The 19,375-nt window shown below is 39.9% G+C and overlaps 2 protein-coding genes across 4 annotated transcripts in view; both read right to left on the bottom strand.

Annotated features, from left to right (window-relative positions):
• The window catches only part of arhgef12a (Rho guanine nucleotide exchange factor 12a), a 39,825-nt gene extending 26,667 nt beyond the window's left edge, over positions 1–13,158 (bottom strand). For both annotated transcript variants that reach the window (XM_088427282.1, XM_088427283.1), the window contains exon 1: positions 11,991–13,158. In XM_088427282.1, the coding sequence (XP_088283408.1) occupies positions 11,991–12,022 (32 nt within the window). In that variant the 5' untranslated portion in view covers positions 12,023–13,158. The remainder of the gene's footprint in view (positions 1–11,990) is intronic.
• Positions 13,159–14,270: 1,112 nt separating this feature from the next.
• Positions 14,271–19,225, bottom strand: tlcd5a (TLC domain containing 5a). Of its 2 annotated transcripts, XM_088427285.1 has the most exons (3): positions 18,941–19,225; positions 17,915–18,112; positions 14,271–15,730 (listed from the first exon to the last, which is right to left on the bottom strand). In XM_088427285.1, the coding sequence occupies exons 2-3, from the start codon at positions 18,102–18,104 to the stop codon at positions 15,207–15,209; spliced, it is 714 nt and encodes a 237-aa protein (XP_088283411.1). In that variant the 5' UTR covers positions 18,105–18,112; positions 18,941–19,225; the 3' UTR covers positions 14,271–15,206. The 2 variants fall into 2 exon arrangements, with proteins under 2 accessions (XP_088283411.1, XP_088283410.1); XM_088427284.1 differs by lacking the exon at positions 18,941–19,225 and having other exon boundaries at positions 17,915–18,131.
• Between the last annotated feature and the right edge of the window lie 150 nt (positions 19,226–19,375).

Here is a 19,375-nt window from a genome sequence, read left to right as displayed (position 1 = left end):
ATACAGTTAGCTGTATGACGCAGCGGGCTATTATGTATCTACTTAACGGCAATCCTGTGTTTACTAAGCTTGTCCAAGTTGAAAATTATAAATGCTAAAATTGAGAATAATAAACATGGCCAAGCAGCAGTTTGCAACACTAACCTAGTCAAACCTTGTCAGCAGAACTCCCCTATACCCCATCACAGCAGAGAATCACTACCACTTCCGCATTAACAGTCAATTGTCTGTCTGGCAGACAACAGTGTTCCATTGTTACATTTCCTCATAATGACTTAAATAGTCTAATGAACACAGTAATGAGAACAGAAAAGCTCACATGGGGAAAGAAACAGGATGACAACACAGCCAGGATAAGACACACACTTGTAAATGGGTTCTGATTAAATTGTAGATCCAGTTGCCTGTTGACACACTATCTGATAGACTTGAGAAAACGGACCCTTTGACCTGCAAGGCTTATGCAAATTTTGCAAAGTTTGCATTTGTTACACAAAATCCAACAACAACGCCTGTTGACAAATACTACATTGACAAAAAATACATGCAATCGTTTTTGGGGACTCGATAAATGCTCATTTCCATGCATGTTTGTTTACATACGTGATCAACATCCACTCACGTTGACTCATTGCCTCTTTTGTCAGTCAGCATACTCTCCACTGTGTGAGTTGGAACTCCATCACAGGCAACAAATAAACACTAATGGTGAAACGACTTTTAAAACCCTTTTAAACAGTTTTGGCTTGTATGGGGGCCAACTCTTGCTCTCATTTATTAGCTGCAGCAGTGTATAGTGATAAAAATAATGGCCAGTGATAATAACGGCCAAGTAGCGCTAATGTTAACTGTTGTTCGGCTAAGCCCTATTGTCTGTGCTGCTCTTTCTGTACTATTTCATTTCTTCCTTATGTACCATCCATTCTGAAAACATTCACAATGCCCACCAGGAATTTAGGTGATTGGTGACCAGCACCAGATATCCGTTTATTGTCACAATTAACAGAAAGACCAGCGGAACGAGTCAGTATCTCAGCTACAGTGTCATTACATAGAATCTCAAAGGCAACCAGCAAAGCAAAAAATAGAAAAGTATGAATAATATACTTAACTTGTCTCTTCTCACTTTAGAAAGAAATGTACTTAAATGCACTTAATATGTACAGTACTTCAATTATTTTTGTGCTAATAAAATCCACTTAACAAATGGCATTAAAAAAAAAAGTATGTTTATCGCAATAGTTTCTGGGAAAATATATGGTCTAGAAAACGTGTTATTGTGATTGGCCTATATGGTATACAAAAGTAATGTTGGATGATAAATTTTCCTTCAATTAAGATATAAAGATTAAGTTGAAAGTCTAAAAATAACTTCTCGACAGACATATGCAATGTGGTAAATTTACAACTGCAAAAAGCACAGCCAATAAAAATTGGAGTTTTAAGTTGCTCTGTGCTGAACTAATCATGTGGCATAAATAGAACTATGCCAGTTAGGTTGAAGGAGGTGGAAAACCATATTTTATTTACAATAATAGGTATGCAGCCCCACTAGTCTAAATGCTGTACAGTATTCCAGCTAATATTACGTTTGTGAAATGTGAATTAAGCAGAAAAGTCCACCCGTTTCCATCCATCTTTGTGGTCGGCCATTTTGCCACTTGCTGTCGACTATATAATGATATCGCAGTTGCTTAGAGTTTAGGTAATGACCAATCATGGCTCAGAGTGTGAATGTCATATTACCAAACTGAGAAACCAGGCAGATTCAGTGTGATACACAATTAAGGCTTTAGTGTTTGCATGTGCTGCTTCAATCGTGCACCTTAGGCAAAGTCTACAAGTAGCTGAGGTTCTTACAAACTGGCAGTACACGTCTCCGGTTTGCCCTATATGTGCCCAGGTTTTATACCGAAGATGTCAAAAAATGAGACCAAAGTGTAGATTTGCCAAATTTTCTGGATCCACATTTGCTATCCTTAGTGTGATATTTACGTCATCAGGCTATTTCGTGTTAAAGACACCAGTAACGTAAAGAAATGTAAATTCTCTCTTTTTTGACAGATTTTGGTGACACTACTTCTTCTGCCTATCGGCTTTGGCATGCTAGCAAATGAATAAAACTGCACTATGCCGGTTTGTGTAGCAGCATCGGTTTTTTTTCCAAATAAACGGGTATATGTTTTTACATACCAAGAGTGGAGACTTAACCAGGTTTAAATAGTCCTGGTTATGTGTCGACAAGGCCTTAGCCATGCAAGAGCACTAAAACAAAGCAAAGTGGTTTATTTTATCGTGCTATCTAGTATTCATCATACTCATAAGCCAGACACGATTTTTCCCAGTTCTCAATTTTCCTCAGGCCATTTAATTCAGCTTTTCTAAGAGTGCACCATGGAAATGCGCAGGACTTGACTGTGGGAGAAAGACGACAGTCAGAAAAGGGTGGGACGAGAGGGCAGAGTGGAAGCAGCGAGGGGTGCTGATGCACTGCAGCGGGCCTGGGCTTGAATGCTCCATTGAGGTTTGGTGTTTTGATGGAAAAGAGCTGGGCCAACTTGAGCAACAGTGGCAGTGAGGGAAACCGTGACTACAGCCAAGTATTAAACGAGGGAGAGAAAGTGCGTAGTGAAGGGAGGGAGGGACGACGAACAGCCTTATTTTTGTGAAAGAGTCTCCCGAAAGGAAGAGGAAGGGAAAATGGTGAATAATGAAAGAGTAGATGAACAGGGGCAGGATTCAGGGGAAGCCCTGCAAGTTCCTGTTTAAGGAATAGCATAAACACACACAATTAAAGCTTAACTCACATGAAAGCTGAATACATTTGCGTCAACCAACGTAAATAAGCTAAGTTAATAAAAAATGATCTCCCTTTACATTGTATTTATGGGTTGAAATTTTCCAACCCTTTCGCCCACCATGTTGTATATAAACAGCACTGGGAATTGGAGGGTAGGTTAACCTAGCAATTTAAAGTGGTAATACCACAGCTGTAACGGAGAAAGGACTGTGACTACGTGTAAGAGAATTCCCCAATGCTGGAACATGGGTGTGAATTTTAGAACTGTATATTCACAACCCCAGTCATTGTGCTTCATTGGGTCCAGGCCAAGGAGCATAGAGTCATTGCCAAATCTTCTGCTACTCTGAGGTAGAGCAAGGCAATGAATCAAAATAATTCGATTGTCATTTGAAAAACTGACAAGTTTGAAAAATAGTTAAATTATGAAATTGTTTAGCGGAGGGTGCAATGCCAATTGACAGAACAGATAATCAAAATACTTCATCATTATTTTTTGATAATCGATTAATCATTTAAAAAAACCTATAAATGTAATATTCTCAGAATACTTAATGCCCGCATGAAAGCATTGTGATTATCATTACGTTGAATCAAAATAAGCAATTTACAAACATATGCTTTTGGAATGCAATCAATATGTTACCTTTTTTGTTACATCATTAACCACACAGAAAATGAATTAATAAAAAACATATATGTTTGTACTTTTTCTGCTCTGCAAATTGAAAAATAAATATATTGAATTAATCGGTTACTCAAAAAACAAAGTCAAATATCAAAAGAATTGTCAGTTGCAGCCCAAATTAAAAGGGAAGTCGACCTAAAACTTTTTTGTGCAATATTATGTTCTGTGTACCCCCACAAGTCCAAACATGAAATTCTGATTAATATTGTGTTTGTGAAACATGAATTGTCCACCTGTTCTTATCCATTTCAGGGGACGAACATTTACACTAATTGATGTCAACTGAAAATGACAGTTGCTCAAGGCTTAGGTTATGAAGAGAAAAACAAAAGTCACTTTCTCTGTGCGCAAATCACTCCTTCTCTGGCAACAAATTCTGCAGTAGTTTTTGCAGAAGCTTGCTTGTCCCTACAGGAGAGAATTCCAAAGTATTGTCAAATTATAATGCACTGCTACACTTGGTGTGGACTATATTAGCATGGACTGAGGAAAACTATTCTGAGCTGATGTTCAACATGGAGGAGGTGGGGCTCGCCTAAAATGAGAAAAAGATCAGACAATAATAGCAGCTGCCTTGAGGGTGCAGAGATCAGAAAGAGTGGTCCGTTCCAGGAGGAGGAACACATTACATTGCACACCACAGCAGCAGATTTCACTGGGTACAGAGAAGTAAATGCATACACTGTGGCGGCTGAGTCACACCAGCGGAGTTTAGAGCACCTTGGGAAATTGGAACAATGCTGTATGTAGCCAGGACTGATTTTATCTCGGCTGTGTTACAGTGACTGCAGCCTGCCAATAAGAGACGCCACACACCAGATGTTATCAAATCTGTACATCTGAGTCACAAAGTGTCATTGTGGACAAACACACGGAGCATGAAACGGTCGCCATCCTGTCTCTTGCATGGGAGAAAGGAAATGCTGACTGACACCAAGGGCGTTATGATACCTTCTGTATTGTCGCTATGTCATTTCAAACAGGCGGTTGACAATCAAAGCCCGTGACCTTAGCAAAGCCCCAAGGTATCATTGTGTTAACTGGGGCACAGATTTAAAGAAAGAGAGGACAGAGCATTTGAACCAGACATAGAGAGGGGTAGACAGAGTGCATTTGCCGTAGGAAGAAACCAAAGTAATAGTTCTAGAGCTCAAGCTAAAGCCTCCAGGGGAAAATGGTGCCCTTTCTGCCCCAATAAACCTCATCAGGATTCCTGACATGAAGGCCGGGGGATAGACATTTCTTCACGCTATGCTGTCTGCTGTCCTCTGGGACTGAGAAAGGGAAAGGAGGTAGTCCAACATCTTACACTGTTTACACTGTAGTTGGCCCTAAACACCGGAGGATTTCTCTGGTCAGTGGGAAAGTTCCTAGCATGACAAGACATGTAAACAAATCGTGGTGGAGCATGAGTAATTTTAGTTACTCTTACTTTTAGAATTTGAGTTAACACATATAGTTGTATCTGTGCTGTCTTGAATCAGGCCTCAGTGAACAGATCAGTTACATGGACAATCAATATATGTGTCTGTCCAGGCTAAGGCTAATTATGGCTGAATATAGTGAAGTATAATACTTGAAATGTGCCATTTATACACAACCACTTGCATTCTCACTCCTTTTCATTTGCACATTGACAAAGGTTAATTAAGCTTGAGTTGACTTTCTTTTTTGAAGTGCCAAGAATCTGACGTAAAAAAATGTATTTCTAGCAGAGAAAGACCAATTTGAAGCCAATATTCATTTTCAGGAAAAGGGAAAATATTGGCATCAAGATGAAAAACAAAATTATAACCTAGGCGTGGGCTGACAAGCAACATGCTGGAGGACATGACACGTTTTGCGTGTCTAAACCAATACATACGCTGAATTTTTATTATGTCACCACTTCTGGGAGATGATTAGACAGCCTTACCAATTGAAATCAAGTTACGTTACTTGGTACGTTCTCCGTGCCCTTTTTGGATGTTCATAGATGGCTCTCAAAACGCTACTTCACAAAAGGCAAAGTTATGCTCATGTGACACTAGTGTCATTATTTACTACACCATACCATACCATTGCCTTGTATCTTTAATTCATGGGTGTCCAAACCCAGTGCTCAATGGCCAATATTGGTATGTTTTCCAAGTTCTTTCACCGACACACTTGATTCAAATGGTTAGCTCATCAGCAAGCTAAGCAGAAGCCTGATAACGATCCTGATCATTTGAATCAGGTATGTCAGGTAAAGAAACCTGGACAGCATGCAGGACAGCGGCCCTTGAGGACCGAGTTTGGAAACCCTGCCTTTATATAGTTATCATGAATTCATCAAAATTCGAAATATCAGTGCCAAAAATCGGTCTAGATGTATTTTCTAGGTGCAGGATTGGGTCTAGGAAAATTGTGAGGTCGACAAAAACCTCAATAGACAATAGATTCATGACTGAGAGAACCTGTGTCCTCATGCTGGTGCTTTTTGACAAAGTGCAGCAGCGTTTTTAAGTGTCTGCTTAGCACTGAATCAGCAGAAAGCAGCAGTGCAAGGTTAATCGCAGTGCAGTGGGAGGTTGCTGCGCCGTTTCCTTCTGCACATAACTTGTGCTGGCAGCGAGAAGGGCGTTTGAGATGGTGTATCTCATCCAGAAGCTGCTTTGACAGTTGTCTAATTCCAGCAAGAAGTGAATTGCTTCATTCTGCAAAGTGAAAGCCAACTGCAGAGGTTGTAGACTCTATAACATGTTTTTGAAGAAAAAAAAATCTTGCAATATCCCCCATAATTATTTAACCTTCATTAATGTTTTTTTCAGTACAGATAATAATTATCAGATTCAATAGAAGGATATAAGGATAATGATATAAGAATGTTTCTCCTGACAAATAAGACTAATTCACTAAAATGGAATGTTCACCCATTCCTATGTCATAGCAATATCGACTGAGCCACTAAACAGGGCTTAACTTATGAGACTATGCTACTGAGGAACGCACTGGACCAATTGCATAACCTCTACATATGTGATTTCTCTTGAGAACAAGTAACCCAAGAAATCTGGGTCTATACTATCAAATGAGATCACAATCATTTCCAATCTGTGTACGGTAGGAGGATTTCCTGCTTAGAATCATCCATTCCAAGTCCCAGCATTTTTGAAAACCTGACATTATTGAATGTACGTCTTTGTGCTGTGGTGGAAGCTAAAAACGGACTGGAAAGGAGTCCCAACATGCCAACCATAAATCACAGCCATTCAGTGTAGCGCAGTATGAAACGGCAAGATTTTACTGTACTAAGCCAAAATTAAATACAGATTAGAGTTGACTGAAAATCATAACCTACATTTACCAAATACTGTACACAATTTTTGGGGGGTATAATCAGTGACTGCTCAGTTCTATTTTCACAGCTTTCTGTTCCAGATGAATTCCCAAGTTGTGCTTAATGACATTGGCCTCATTCAGGGTGACCAAAGACTTCCAACTTTCTTCCCCCGTCCTCCTTTTATCTGTTTTAATGATCTTATCTTTAGTGGGGTGAAAGTAATGTGTGGCCCTCAAGCTACTTTGGCTGGGCTACAGGGGCGGGACCGTCGACCGTGTCCACAAGCATCAGGATCAGAATGCTATAAGATAGCACAAAAAGGCACCGGCTAAAAGTGTAAACTTCATCCACTGTCTACCACCACCACCCATGGCATTGCTATTCATTTGTCACCATTGCATTTCAGTATACTTTATAATATTCCTCACGTTTTGCGGAAATGAATGTTTTCTAAATGTGGCTGTACTCTTGACTGTGTAAGACCTCTACAGTACCACTGAATGAAATGCTACCATTGCAGAATGATACTTTTCAAAATTCAGTTTGTGTTTATTACAATCATAAAATGCAATTATGAGATGATGGTGGATACAAGATCAATTCAAAACTGCAAACTAGGGAGTCCCGATCCGATTACTTTTGCACATCAGTGCATGTTTGAGTCACCCGATTTTGAGGATCTGCTGATAACCAAGTCCTGAGCCGATACCTCAGGAATCTTTCAAGGACTATAAGAAAATGTAGAATTTTTTTTTTATTCCATTTTATTATTGTTTATAAAAAAAAAGTGCACCACATTTTATTGGGCTAGTAAAGCATTGATTTAAACCAAGTAGCCTAAAGCATTTAAATGTTATCACACAAGCAGTGCTTACTTCCACTGTTTACGGCTAAGTTGACATATTGCGTATAACACACTTAAATATATTTTTATTGTGGTTATCTCTTCTTTGGAAGTTTTCTAGCTATAACCGCATAACTCAAAACAGACCAAATTTTTCCACATATCTGTTTGAGGAAACATTTTAACTTTTAAGAGATACAGGTGAAACTAGGAGCTCTCAGCTTTCTGGCAAAGATGTGTGTGGTCTACTATAAGAAAACATTGCTTTATCTCAGGAAGGAGGAAGATTTTTAATTTGGTGTTGATAGAGGCATTGACAACAGTTAGAGTGGCAACTGGGGAGGTAAGGCATTTGGTGGAGGTGGCAGCTGCCACACCTCGCCACGATGTAAAACCGACTATGTTCTATTTCCATTGTTAAGCCTTTCGACCTAGAAAATAAAATTATATATTAAGCACAAAAACCTTACATACGGTACAGTACAAGCATTTTCTGCTTTGATTAAGTAGTTGCATTGTAAATTGTACAAGCTTAATATTCAGATTGTTGGCCAGGCAACGGTGGAAATGCAACAATAATAAAACACTAAAGAGTTGCAAATAGCCATCATTTAGCAAGGCCGGGGACACAAATGAACCTCTAGTCAGCATGCTGACATTCCAACCAATGAGTATTCGCTCAGTGGTCATTTTTATATTGTCGCAAGTAGGTGAATGGCTTGTGTCTGTTGTCATAACAAACAATTAATAAAAACAGCTCAGTTTCTATTATTCACGCAATACACACCGACCTGTTTATCAAAATGATCTCTTATATTTCTCACATGTACCTGACCTACATCCATGAAGTTGTGAGGTTTTATGTATGAAGCTAGCCTGCTCTCACTGAATGCTATTGTTTACTTTTAGTGATGTCACCAGCACCACTTTCCGGGAGGGCCTCAGGGCAGGCGGGTGGCCGGGGTGGGAAAAAAAAAACGTGGAGCTCAGCAGAACTTTGTGACAAAGAACTAGTGGCTCACAAAACTACCCGAAAGACTGGCGGCCTATCCCCAATAGATGTTACACACACACTCCCAGCATGACCAACGCAGCAAAAACCAAATGCAAAACATATCACACTCGGGGTGCCATAACCCACCTTAATTTGAGCTTGATTAAAAATTCAAACAATTTGAATGACAGAGTGGAGAAAACACTGCACATCCATTACAGATGTCAGTTTAGCTTTAACTCACATTGCATAAATAAGTTTGCGCTAGAATTGCTTCATTCTCTACTGTAAACAGGCCCGTTAAAAATAAATGTACATACATGGCACACAACATTGGGTATAGTGGAAACAACCAATGTACCGGAACCTAAAACTAAACAAAACATTTGGTGAGAAAAACATATCTCAGATTAGGGCTGGGCAAAAATCCAAAGCACAACATTTGACCTCATTTCGGTTGTTACATCTTACATAGTACATGAATATCCTCGTCCATTCCCTATTTTTCGCAACAACAACAAATACTTAGGGTAGATAAAATGAGTCAAAAGACAGACTAAACCTAAAATTTAAATGTGTCCACTAAAATTAACAAAATGAATAGGCCAGGGTGATCCAGTTTATTCTGTAAATATTTGTTTGTTTGAGAAGAGTAGCTTGAAATTTACAAATGTACAGAACAGCCAGTGTGGAAAACGGTCTAAATCTTACACAGTGTCACTTTAAGGTGCATCAGCAAGTCATTTCCTATGGACAAGGAGGCTAGTACTGAAAGTCGTGCCTGTCCACTTTCTGGTATAAATTTTAAGACGCTTACATCCAGCCAATATTTGATGTCTCGTTGCTGCTTTCGTGAAACAATTCAAGTTGACAAACTCAGTTTTGGCTAAAAACAGCAAAGCAATAAGATGCAAACAACAGGCATTGCAGGTAATATAATTTGCAGTTTCTCAGAAGGTGTTAGCCATGAGTAACAGTCACAGTCGCCTTTATGAAAATGACGGACAACTTTTCCATGTTGGGACAAAAAGCTAGCAAGGGAGTCGGCTGACCTCTGCACACAATGTCCATGTTTTCTTGGAAGGTCCATCATTAAAAATGTGTGCCAAGTCTAACGACAAAGCGATCCATGCCTCGGTTAAAAAAGGTTAAAAAAAAAACAAAAACAATGTGTAGGGAGCAAACACATCTCCTGGTTCAAACAACAGCATATTGTGGCAAAATTACACTGTTGAGAGAGCTTATCAAATCACAGGACACAGATGTGTTAATTAATATGTAAATCTAGCTAGCGTCACCTGGGGTTGGAGGCTCACAAAATTATCAGTCCAAGTTCTGTAAACTAAACAGGCTGTATCCATACATTTACGGTGGACAGGGGGCTTCTTTTTTAAAAAAAAAAAAATTCTGAAGGCTCTAACAGATTTCAGGGAACCTGATAACAGATATAACATGCTATGCACAATGCAGAAAATCCAGCTTCCATTCTATGTATGAGGCAAGCTGTGTCATTACGTCGCCAACCCATTCTGGAACGTCAAGCTTGTGCTGCAGGATGCACAAAAACAAACAATGGAGGAAATTCAACTGTCTGTCCTCAACTTAAAATCGGCTTTTGATTCTCTGCACATATAAATATTGAAGCAGAAATCATTTTCAAATGAATCAAATCATTTTCAACTGAAAATGGTTTTGAATCAAAACCTGATTGTGAATCGAATCAGGGACCGGAAATCGAAGTGTAATCAAACCGTGAGATTCTCACCCAAGTGTCAAGCATAACAGGGCTTGAAAACTCTTACTTGTCTCCTTACTATGACGCTACAACTGGAGCTTACTTCACTCCTGAACTAAGCAAGCACATTCCAGGGAGTTGGCATGCTTTCCTCACAGGTATGTGGGATGCAGGTAGGAAGCCCGGTCATAATGCAAAAGAGAAAAACCTTTTCAGTGTCAAAATGCACGCATGTAGTATCTTAATGGATTAAACAGGGGAAAAAAAAAAAAAAAAACACTTAATAGGCAGGATTTATTTGCTGTTAAACCGATGGAACTGACGAAGGCATCCAAGCTCTCTAGACTGATTCCTCCAGTAAGATGATTACGAGGTTGCGTATAAATCTAAAGATCGTTTTAATGGGTGCAGAAGAAGGTAAGTGTTAAAGGCTTAAAAGTAATAGTGGCTTTACCTAGCCAGCCCGGCCCTGTCTTGCTCAGGACAAGTAGTACATTGCAGGGAGAGAACTCCATTAACCGCACTAACATCAGCAGTGTTTCCATCAAGATCGGATGTAGCTCCTTGGTAATTAGATTGTATGACAGTTACTAGTCAGCACATTGCCACAAAGGAGTGATTCACTTGGGAGGCACATACTGTACGTCTTATCAGTGAGCTACATCAGTCAAATCAAAGCGTCTCCGAAGATGACCAGCATTCTCAGGAATAAAACGGACTAACTGATAAGAGATACAGTACAACAAAACAATAGCAAAGTGCCAGCACACGTCACTAGAATTCATTCCAGCCAGATCACATTATTGCTGAGATTCTTTTCATTTTGGTTTGATCCATTATATATTGAGTAACATGTAAATAATGAATCTAAAATAAATATAAAAAAACAATGACTGATTAATTTTGTCATTAACGGTGCCCATTTGGGGTCGACAAATCACGTGCGACCATAGTATCTGTGACTTTGAGTGTATATGGCTTTAAAGAAAATTGTCTGGTTGAGTGATATATATGGATATAAATGCCCAAGACATTTTTTTTTCTCCAGGTGGCAGATTAAGAGTTTATTTTACATGCAGCTTTAGTCTTTGTCTAATGTATACGTACACATTGCAAGTCTTAGCTTTACACATTGAAATATTTTCATTTTGTATACATTTAGCAGTGTTACAATGACTCTAGTTTCATGCTAGATTCCCGTGACATCTATATTGTGCTGTTATGTTGAGTATAGTATATAATACAAAAAATGTCAATAACTGTGCACTTTGGATTATTTTTGATGTACAGACCTTCAATAAATAAAATACGATTTCTCAAAACATTGATGATTTCCCTCAATTCTGATCAGCTGAAAATAATGGAATATGCCGACTTTTGATCACATGAACGGGACATCCCTGCTTTGAAATGTTATCTTATCAATAACACCTTAAAATATTTTAAAATGATGTCCGTACCTTAGATTCCAGGAACTTATAACATTATAACAAGTTATCCCCAATGAACCCCCTCCCAAAAAAATGGAGGCTGGCCAGCATCAAGGGAGGGATTTTGTTCAATTTTGTTTGTTTCCACTTCTTCGTTATTGCAGAAATTCAAGAATAATTGGTGGTATACTGTACCTGTCAGTGAAGCTGGACTGTGTGTCACTCATTGGGCTTCCGGTTCTAGATATGCAGGGAATTATATCCGATTAACATTTTCCAGAGTGTGATGAGGCGACTTGGTGGAGCGTCCTTCTCAGGCATTCGTGACAAATAGCTTTGTAAAAATAAAAATAAATATAAAAAGGGAAAATGCAAACAAAGATGCAGATGGCAAATATCCTCAATGTTTGGAGGGGGTCTGAGCAAGATGGATTAAAATGGTGCAGAACCTAAAAATGAATCAGGGCCTGGATAAACAGCTTATATCCTTCTCCTCGGTGATGAATAACACTGCTGGCCCAAGTTGCATGCGTGTAACCTTCGCATTCACATCCCAGTTTTCGGATAATCCAACCTTACTGTCACCGTGGCGATGCAGTCCGCCTGCCACCCCCTCTGCTCGGATCGAAAAGGGACGAGACGTCCCTAGGAAATCCTGCAGATTCCTCCAGTCGACACTTTGCGGTTTGGTATCTCCTGCCCAGTTCTTTCGTTACCACGAAGAATCGTTCTATACCGTAATGTTTAAAACAAAAGAGCAAAAAATAAAATTGTTTGTTAATGCTAAAACCTTGCTTGTGCTTAAATCTTCAAAGGATAGTTTAGTTCTGGTAGCTTTCAGCTAACAAAACAGATGAGCTCTTTTGAGAGGAAAAAAAACTTTTACGTCGTGTGCTCGTTTCCACTGCAATCTGTACACAAAGTCCAAATCCCAAAAAGCGAAATAAAATACTGCATATGTGTCCAGTGGTCGTTTCTGCGTCGCCGGCTTTCCAAAAAAGTGTCTTGGGCAGGCAAGAAGGAAATCCGAGCGAAATGTGTGTTTTAGCACCGCTCGACGATCCTTGACTCCATGTTTCCAGAACCGAGACACTCAGTCGTCTCGCAGCACAATTCCAGTGGATGGAAAAGCAGGCTAGGCTAGGTGGCCAAGCTAACGGGACAGAAAGTAACAAGCAGTCACCCGCCAGCGACTAGTCGTGAACAAAAACAACAACCCGAAGAGGCGTTAAAACTTTCAGAGACCCTCGCGACCTTTTCTCCCAATGTTCGGTGTCATTTGTATGAAAATTAAAAAGTTGATGGAACGTAAGAGAGTGGGGGATGCCAGTGTGTGCCGCTAGCAACGCCCTAGCCTGTTAGCATGCTAACCACCGCAATTCCTAACTTCCACCAACCACTTCCGCCGGGAGATGGGGAAAACTCAAACGGCATCTAGGCTTTCAAAACGCACCCCAAAAATCACAACAAAGGTAAAGCGAACAACGACATCGTCATTTTATTTTTCATTACATCGCATATGTACATGGCACGTTACATATAAAAGTGAAAGTGTGATGTTAAGTGACGTAAATAGAAGCAAGGCTGGAGGCGTCGATTTACTTGCGCTTACACAAAAAATAAGGGATGAACACATGTTGAAATGGAATGTGAAACAAATATATATCTTTTAAAAGCCTTGGATTCACAAATTTAATAAAGAGTGGAAAACGTCTTTTAATTTCAATTACTAAACAATTAAGAAAGAGAAACTCATTTTAAAAATGCAAGCTACAACTTCAGCACCAGTTAACCTCGGTCAAGTGACAGCCAATGCAAGTTTTATTATTTTAATAATTGCTATTTATTTATTAAATTGATACTGTTGCCCTGATGACCTGAGTATTGTTTTGGGTGTGTTTGGGAGTGTCGTTATGATTTCTGACAATTGAAAGGCAATGTAAACCATATTGTTACAATAAACACTTGATATACAAATGATGATCAAAATGTATTTTCATTTTTCTAAAGATTATGATGCAGTCAACGCGTCATTGAAGCGTTTCATCTCGTACAAAACAAAACAATGCACTACAGTATTAACGTGTGGAATTCACGTCACTCGTCAGATCATTGTCAAACTGTAGCACCATCTAGCGGACATCAAGAATACTTCCATCACCGAGAAACTGCTGAGCAATTGCGGAATTCATCTTAAAACAGACATTTACATTTGAGTCTTGTAAACAGGCCACTACTTCTGGCGTTCATTGAATGAATTGTTTCGGTGATGCTGTGAGATGCGCAGAAGCGAATTAAAAAATAAAATAAAGATAACACTGTCCTAAGTGTAAGGCACTCATCAATTATACTTTTTGATTTATCCTTGTATCCACAACGCTGCTGCTCATATGAAAATTGAAATGGCAGGTGGATAAACAGACTTGTGCTGAAAGTAATTAAATGACGCGTTTTAGCTCAAATGTAAAGACAACGGATTTTCACACATATATTTAAAAAAAAAAAAAAAGCTCAGTTTGTAACCCAGTAGTAACGGTCATAATTATGGTTTGGTGAAATAGATACCAAAGCATTACATAAAGGGATAAACAAGCAAGAGGATACAATGAAACTCGGGCAAAAGCCTAGGACAATGATTTACAAAAATAAACACGTAAAGGTCGTTTAATATTTTTCCCTGAGTAATGCTTCAACATCTGTTCAGTTTGTCACATACAAGAAAAAGAGAAAATATTAGGTTGTAGATATGACAGACAGGAATCGAGATGATTACAATTTGTAAACATATAGTGCCACCTTTTTTTGGGATGTCAACTGTAACCAAGAGCAACATTTTTTTTTTAAGTACAGTGGAAGCTGAGTTCCGAGTTGCTCTCATATAAATTTCCTCACAGAAAAGCTGAACCCTCATCTTTCCTACATGAACATTTTGCCACATTAAATACAATCAAGATATTCCACGTAAAAACATTCTTAACTGTATATAATAAAAGTAAATAAGTCGGGGGGGGGGGGGGGGGGGGATATGGAATAAAACATTGCTTATTCAACTTTATGCCAGTCGAGAGCCAGCATAGTGCTCAAATTTTTTGTTAGCTTTTTGATGCTGTTGGTTGAACCCTCCACTGAAGAGTATTAGGTTTTGGTAATAATGACTCACAAACATTGATGCACATCCAAACAGTGGCTGCCTTTGGACACATTTCCATGTATTTTTTGCTCAGTTGCTGTAACCAAATGTCACATCTGTTAGTGCTTTGGTTTTCAGCCACTTAAACGTCCTCAACGCTGTTTTTCTCTGCTTTTAACGCGACAACCATACAAAGTAGCCATTCAAGTCTGACTATTTTTTCTTGCTCTTCCGAGGGCATTTTAAACTCATTACAGTGAATTTGTCTCTACGGTCAGCATTCAGCCCATTTTGACTTTGTGACCATTAACGACCTCTTGTTCTCTTCGCCGCTTGTGCCAACTTTTGCTCTTGCGGACGGCGAAGCGAACAATGTCCACCATGAAGACCCAGGATAGCGCGTACATGGCCACGCCCCCGCACTTGATGAAGAATCTGGGCCTCGGCGAGATCAGCTCACAGTACAGCATTGTGCCTCCTACGAAGATCCGCATCAGCACGAAGAGAAGCACAAACAGCGCGTCCACAGTGTGCGCCAGGGGCGTGCCGGAGCGACCCGTCTGCTTGAGGAACCAACGCGCCTGCAGCAGCGGGTTGGTAATCTCGCTGCCGAAGAGGACGGCGCACCCCTCGATGCCTGACTCGCCCAGCCAGAGTGTTAGCAGGATTCCCAGGATGCTCATGGTGTGGTGGGCCAGCATGACGGCTCCCTCGGTACGGAAATAGACGCACCAGGCCATATCGAAGACAAAGTAGCCCAGGCTCAGCAACATGGCACTTATCTGCAGAGGTGTGTTCTTTGTACCTTGCACAGAAAGAAAGCTTCCATAATTATAAATTCCATACATACATTTTCTATGCCAGGGTCATACAGTACCGGTGGTCACTCAATCTCAGGAAATAGTGAGAAGGGAAATTGTCAAATGAATGATAAACTTTAAAAAAAAATCTACTTAAATAAATGTTAGAAACAAACACTTCTTTGAAATTAAATAGATTTAAAAATTAAATGTGTGCAGGTCTGCAGAGTGGTTAGCACGTCCGGCTCACAGTTCAGAGTCCCGAGCTCAAATCCACCTTGCGCCGGCCGTCCTGTGTGGGGTTTGCATGTTCTCCCCGGGCCCGTGTAGGTTCTTTCCGGGCGCTCCGGTTTCCTCCCACACTCCAAAAACATGCATGGCAGGTGCATTTGATGCTCTAAATCACAGGTGTCAAACTCAAGGCCGGGGGGCCAGATCCGGCCCGCTACATTATTTTATTTGGCCCACTAAATGCTGATGAAACTTCCAGTTTCTGGCTAAAATACCAAACTTTCAAGTTGTCTTCAACTTTTAAAGGTTTTTGGGGAAAAAGCAACAACAATTTTTTGTTCCCAATTTCTCTTTTGAACAGTTTTTACTGACCTCTGATTTCAAAACTAGCCAAGTGTGTGACAAACTTGAAAATTTATTTGAGTTTACAGTCATTCCGACCCTCTGACAGAAACTATAACTACTGTGACCCCTGCTCTAAATTGTCCTTAGGTGTGATTGGGTGTGTGAATATTTGTTCGTCCTTCTGTGCCCTACGATTGGCTGGCAACCATTTCAGGGTTTTCCCCGTCGGCTGCCCATGGACTGGGATAGGCACCAGCAGGCCTGCAACCCTAATGAGAATAAGTGGCTATTGAAAATGGATGGATGGAAAAGTTAATACAACAGAACTGCACTTGGGCAGTGATTCTTTCGCATGCCACTAGAGGGTGCCTGTACTTGTTAGCCTCAAGATCTATTTTTCCAGCAGCCAACTTCCCGCTATCTATGAGGCAGAGGTGTCTGTTTATTTATTTTATTTTTTTTATAAGTACTAGGAGACATACAGGCTGCCTGTCAAGCCACTGTATCGTGAAAACCAAACGTTGTGAAGAAGCCAGCAACGCCTTCAAAATAAACGCAACTTATGCAAGTACCATAATTGGCCTTGGAATGCTTTTATTTTGAAGTTTCTCCCAGAAGCATAGTCATGACAACGCTCAACCAACTTGATGATTTTGGTTTCCTAGAGTGAGCAGGCTCTAACAAGAACAACAAGGTGCTGTTTTGAAATCACGTTCATACTGTGATGTTCTGAAATGAAGTTCAAACGGTCAATTCAGGGTGCTAAACCAACAACTAAATCAAGTGATGGCTGATGTTCTATTTTTTTCAATTAATGTTCTTTTTTTAACTTCACCCTTCTCCTCATAAACTTAACCTATAAGACAAAATCACTAAAGGTGCAGTGTACAGGATTTTTTGCCATTTAGTGGTGAAGCTCAAATGCTCTGTACCATCAGTGACCCTTTTGTGAAATTTAAACCATAACAAGCCATAGTATGCAACCCATCTGTTGCCCAAAGTTAAGTAGGCCCAGACTCACTCGCAACCCAGATGAGGATAAATGCCATCGAAAATGGGTGGATGAAAACCAAAAATACATTATCATACAACAACATGTCCTCAGTTGCAACATTCAGAGCATAAAATACAAAGTATTTGTTACATTCTGGTCTCTAAGAATGTTAAAAATCTATTTTTTTCATACGTCTATAACTCAAGACACTGGCCAAATCCAGCCTGCCTCTAGAATTTTTTTCTTGTCTACCTAAAGCAAATCAAGTACTGTGTGTGTGTTTTATATTTTTACAAATGCAGTTTTGTTTTGATGAAAATATCCAACTTGAAAATGAAATTTCGCATCACTGTCTTAGTTTTTTTTTTCACAGAATCCCTTGATACATTGCAAAATTGCATGTACAGTATATGTATGGTCGTAACCATTTTCGATTATTTTTGTTGTGTATACATGAGATAAATGTAGATTTATATGTTTTTTTGTTTTTGTTGTCTTTACATAAGATAAATGCAGATTTATATGGTTTTCACAATTATTGTTCATAATGGTGGTGCATAGCTAAGTATTTCTGTATTTCTGCAATTAATCTACAATATACCTGTACTGTACTTCCTACCTGGATAAGTAAAGGGCCAGGGTCCATCCACGTAGCCGATGTAGGCGGTGATGCAGACAGCCAGGATGCCATGCAACAGGGTGACAAGGCGACAGTTCCACTCGTAGCTGCGGCGGTTATTGACATGACACAGGGCCGAGTAGAGAGATGCCCAGCCAGCGATGCTGAGGAAGGCCCCGAGGACGACCATGTTCTCCTCTGAAGACAACAATAGCATCCCGCTGAATGAGATCGCTTACAGAAGAAGCACTGTGATATTCGTTCTACAACAATTAGCCTTTGCTTGTGCAAGAATAGCACTACAGTCGACCCCTTGAGGGTCCAGTGGGGTGAGGGGGACGTTCCTTGGCCGGCTGTGACGTTTTGTACCATGCAGCTGTCCATGGGCGGCAAAGGCTCTCCTTGCACAATGCAAAACTAGATGAGAGATGACTGGGCCTTAGACGTTTGCTTCTTGAGCAAGTAAAGTCATGTCAACAAATTTGGAAACATCTGTTCTTGGCAAAATTCACACCATAACTCCCATTTACGGTTGCATAATGAAAGTGAAGTTGGAAACTTTTAATGATCATTAAATAGTAGGGAGAAATATTAAATTAACACTGTTATGATGGAACTTGAGCCCATACATGCATCATGGTCACATCTTGGTTTGAAGATTGTTTTGTGATCCGAATACCGTCGTGACTGATGTGCAACTTAGATGTCAAGACTCATTCATATACTGTACAGTACAGATGGGGGAGGATCATTGTGCGCATGAAAATCTCACACAATAAGCCTAAAAACTGTAACGTTAAATTAATCGACACATCCAAACCAAAAGCCGAAGAAACGACATACAGTACATTCCGCTGTTTATTTAAACTGTACGAAAGCAACCAAATGAATAGGATGCTCTCAAGTTAGCCGAAGCAAGCTAACAAACCGCGCCCCCCAATTTCCACACACACACATTTACCACATTGGTAGCTGGTAAAAACAATACGGCTATTACCTCAACGACGCACATGTAGATGATCTCACCTCAAATAGTTCGTGTCCAATGAAAATGTTTTCGTTAAAAAAAAAATGTTAGCTTAAAGTCGTTGCTAACTGTTGTCCTCCGTATACACTCCATCCTCGCACGTGATTTCATGCCTCCCCATCCTCGCGTTTCGCTAACCAGGCAAACGACCCTTTCGGCAAGTAGGCGCATTAAATTTGTATCTTTCATTTATATTTCAACGCGTATTATTTCGTTTTGTTTTTCTTAAAAAAGTATCAATTGGGCAAATAAGTCAACATCGCTTCCTTTCTGTTATTCCTCACTCGACGATGGACGGATGCTTTTTTTTGTTGGTCCGACAGCGTCACCCTGAGGTCAGACAGAGGCATTACATAAATCCGGTGAGGAGAAAATGACACATTTATTGTATCTAATAAAAGCTCCAGGAATTAGCGTTTTAAAATTACATATTA

Source organism: Hippichthys cyanospilos, chromosome 11 (assembly GCF_059441005.1).
Source record: "Hippichthys cyanospilos isolate Australia breed blue-spotted pipefish chromosome 11, RoL_Hcya_1.0, whole genome shotgun sequence".
NCBI classification, from domain to species: domain Eukaryota; kingdom Metazoa; phylum Chordata; class Actinopteri; order Syngnathiformes; family Syngnathidae; genus Hippichthys; species Hippichthys cyanospilos.
Note: the sequence above shows the minus strand (reverse complement) of the source record. Positions and strands in the feature narration are given on the sequence as shown.

Excerpts from the sequence above, each read along its gene's own strand:
- tlcd5a (XM_088427284.1), bottom strand. The coding sequence starts at position 18,131 with ATGCTATTGTTGTCTTCAGAGGAGAACATGGTCGTCCTCGGGGCCTTC. Across the intron at positions 15,731-17,914 it reads CTGGCCCTTTACTTATCCAG|GTACAAAGAACACACCTCTG; the intron begins GTAGGAAGTACA and ends TTTCTGTGCAAG.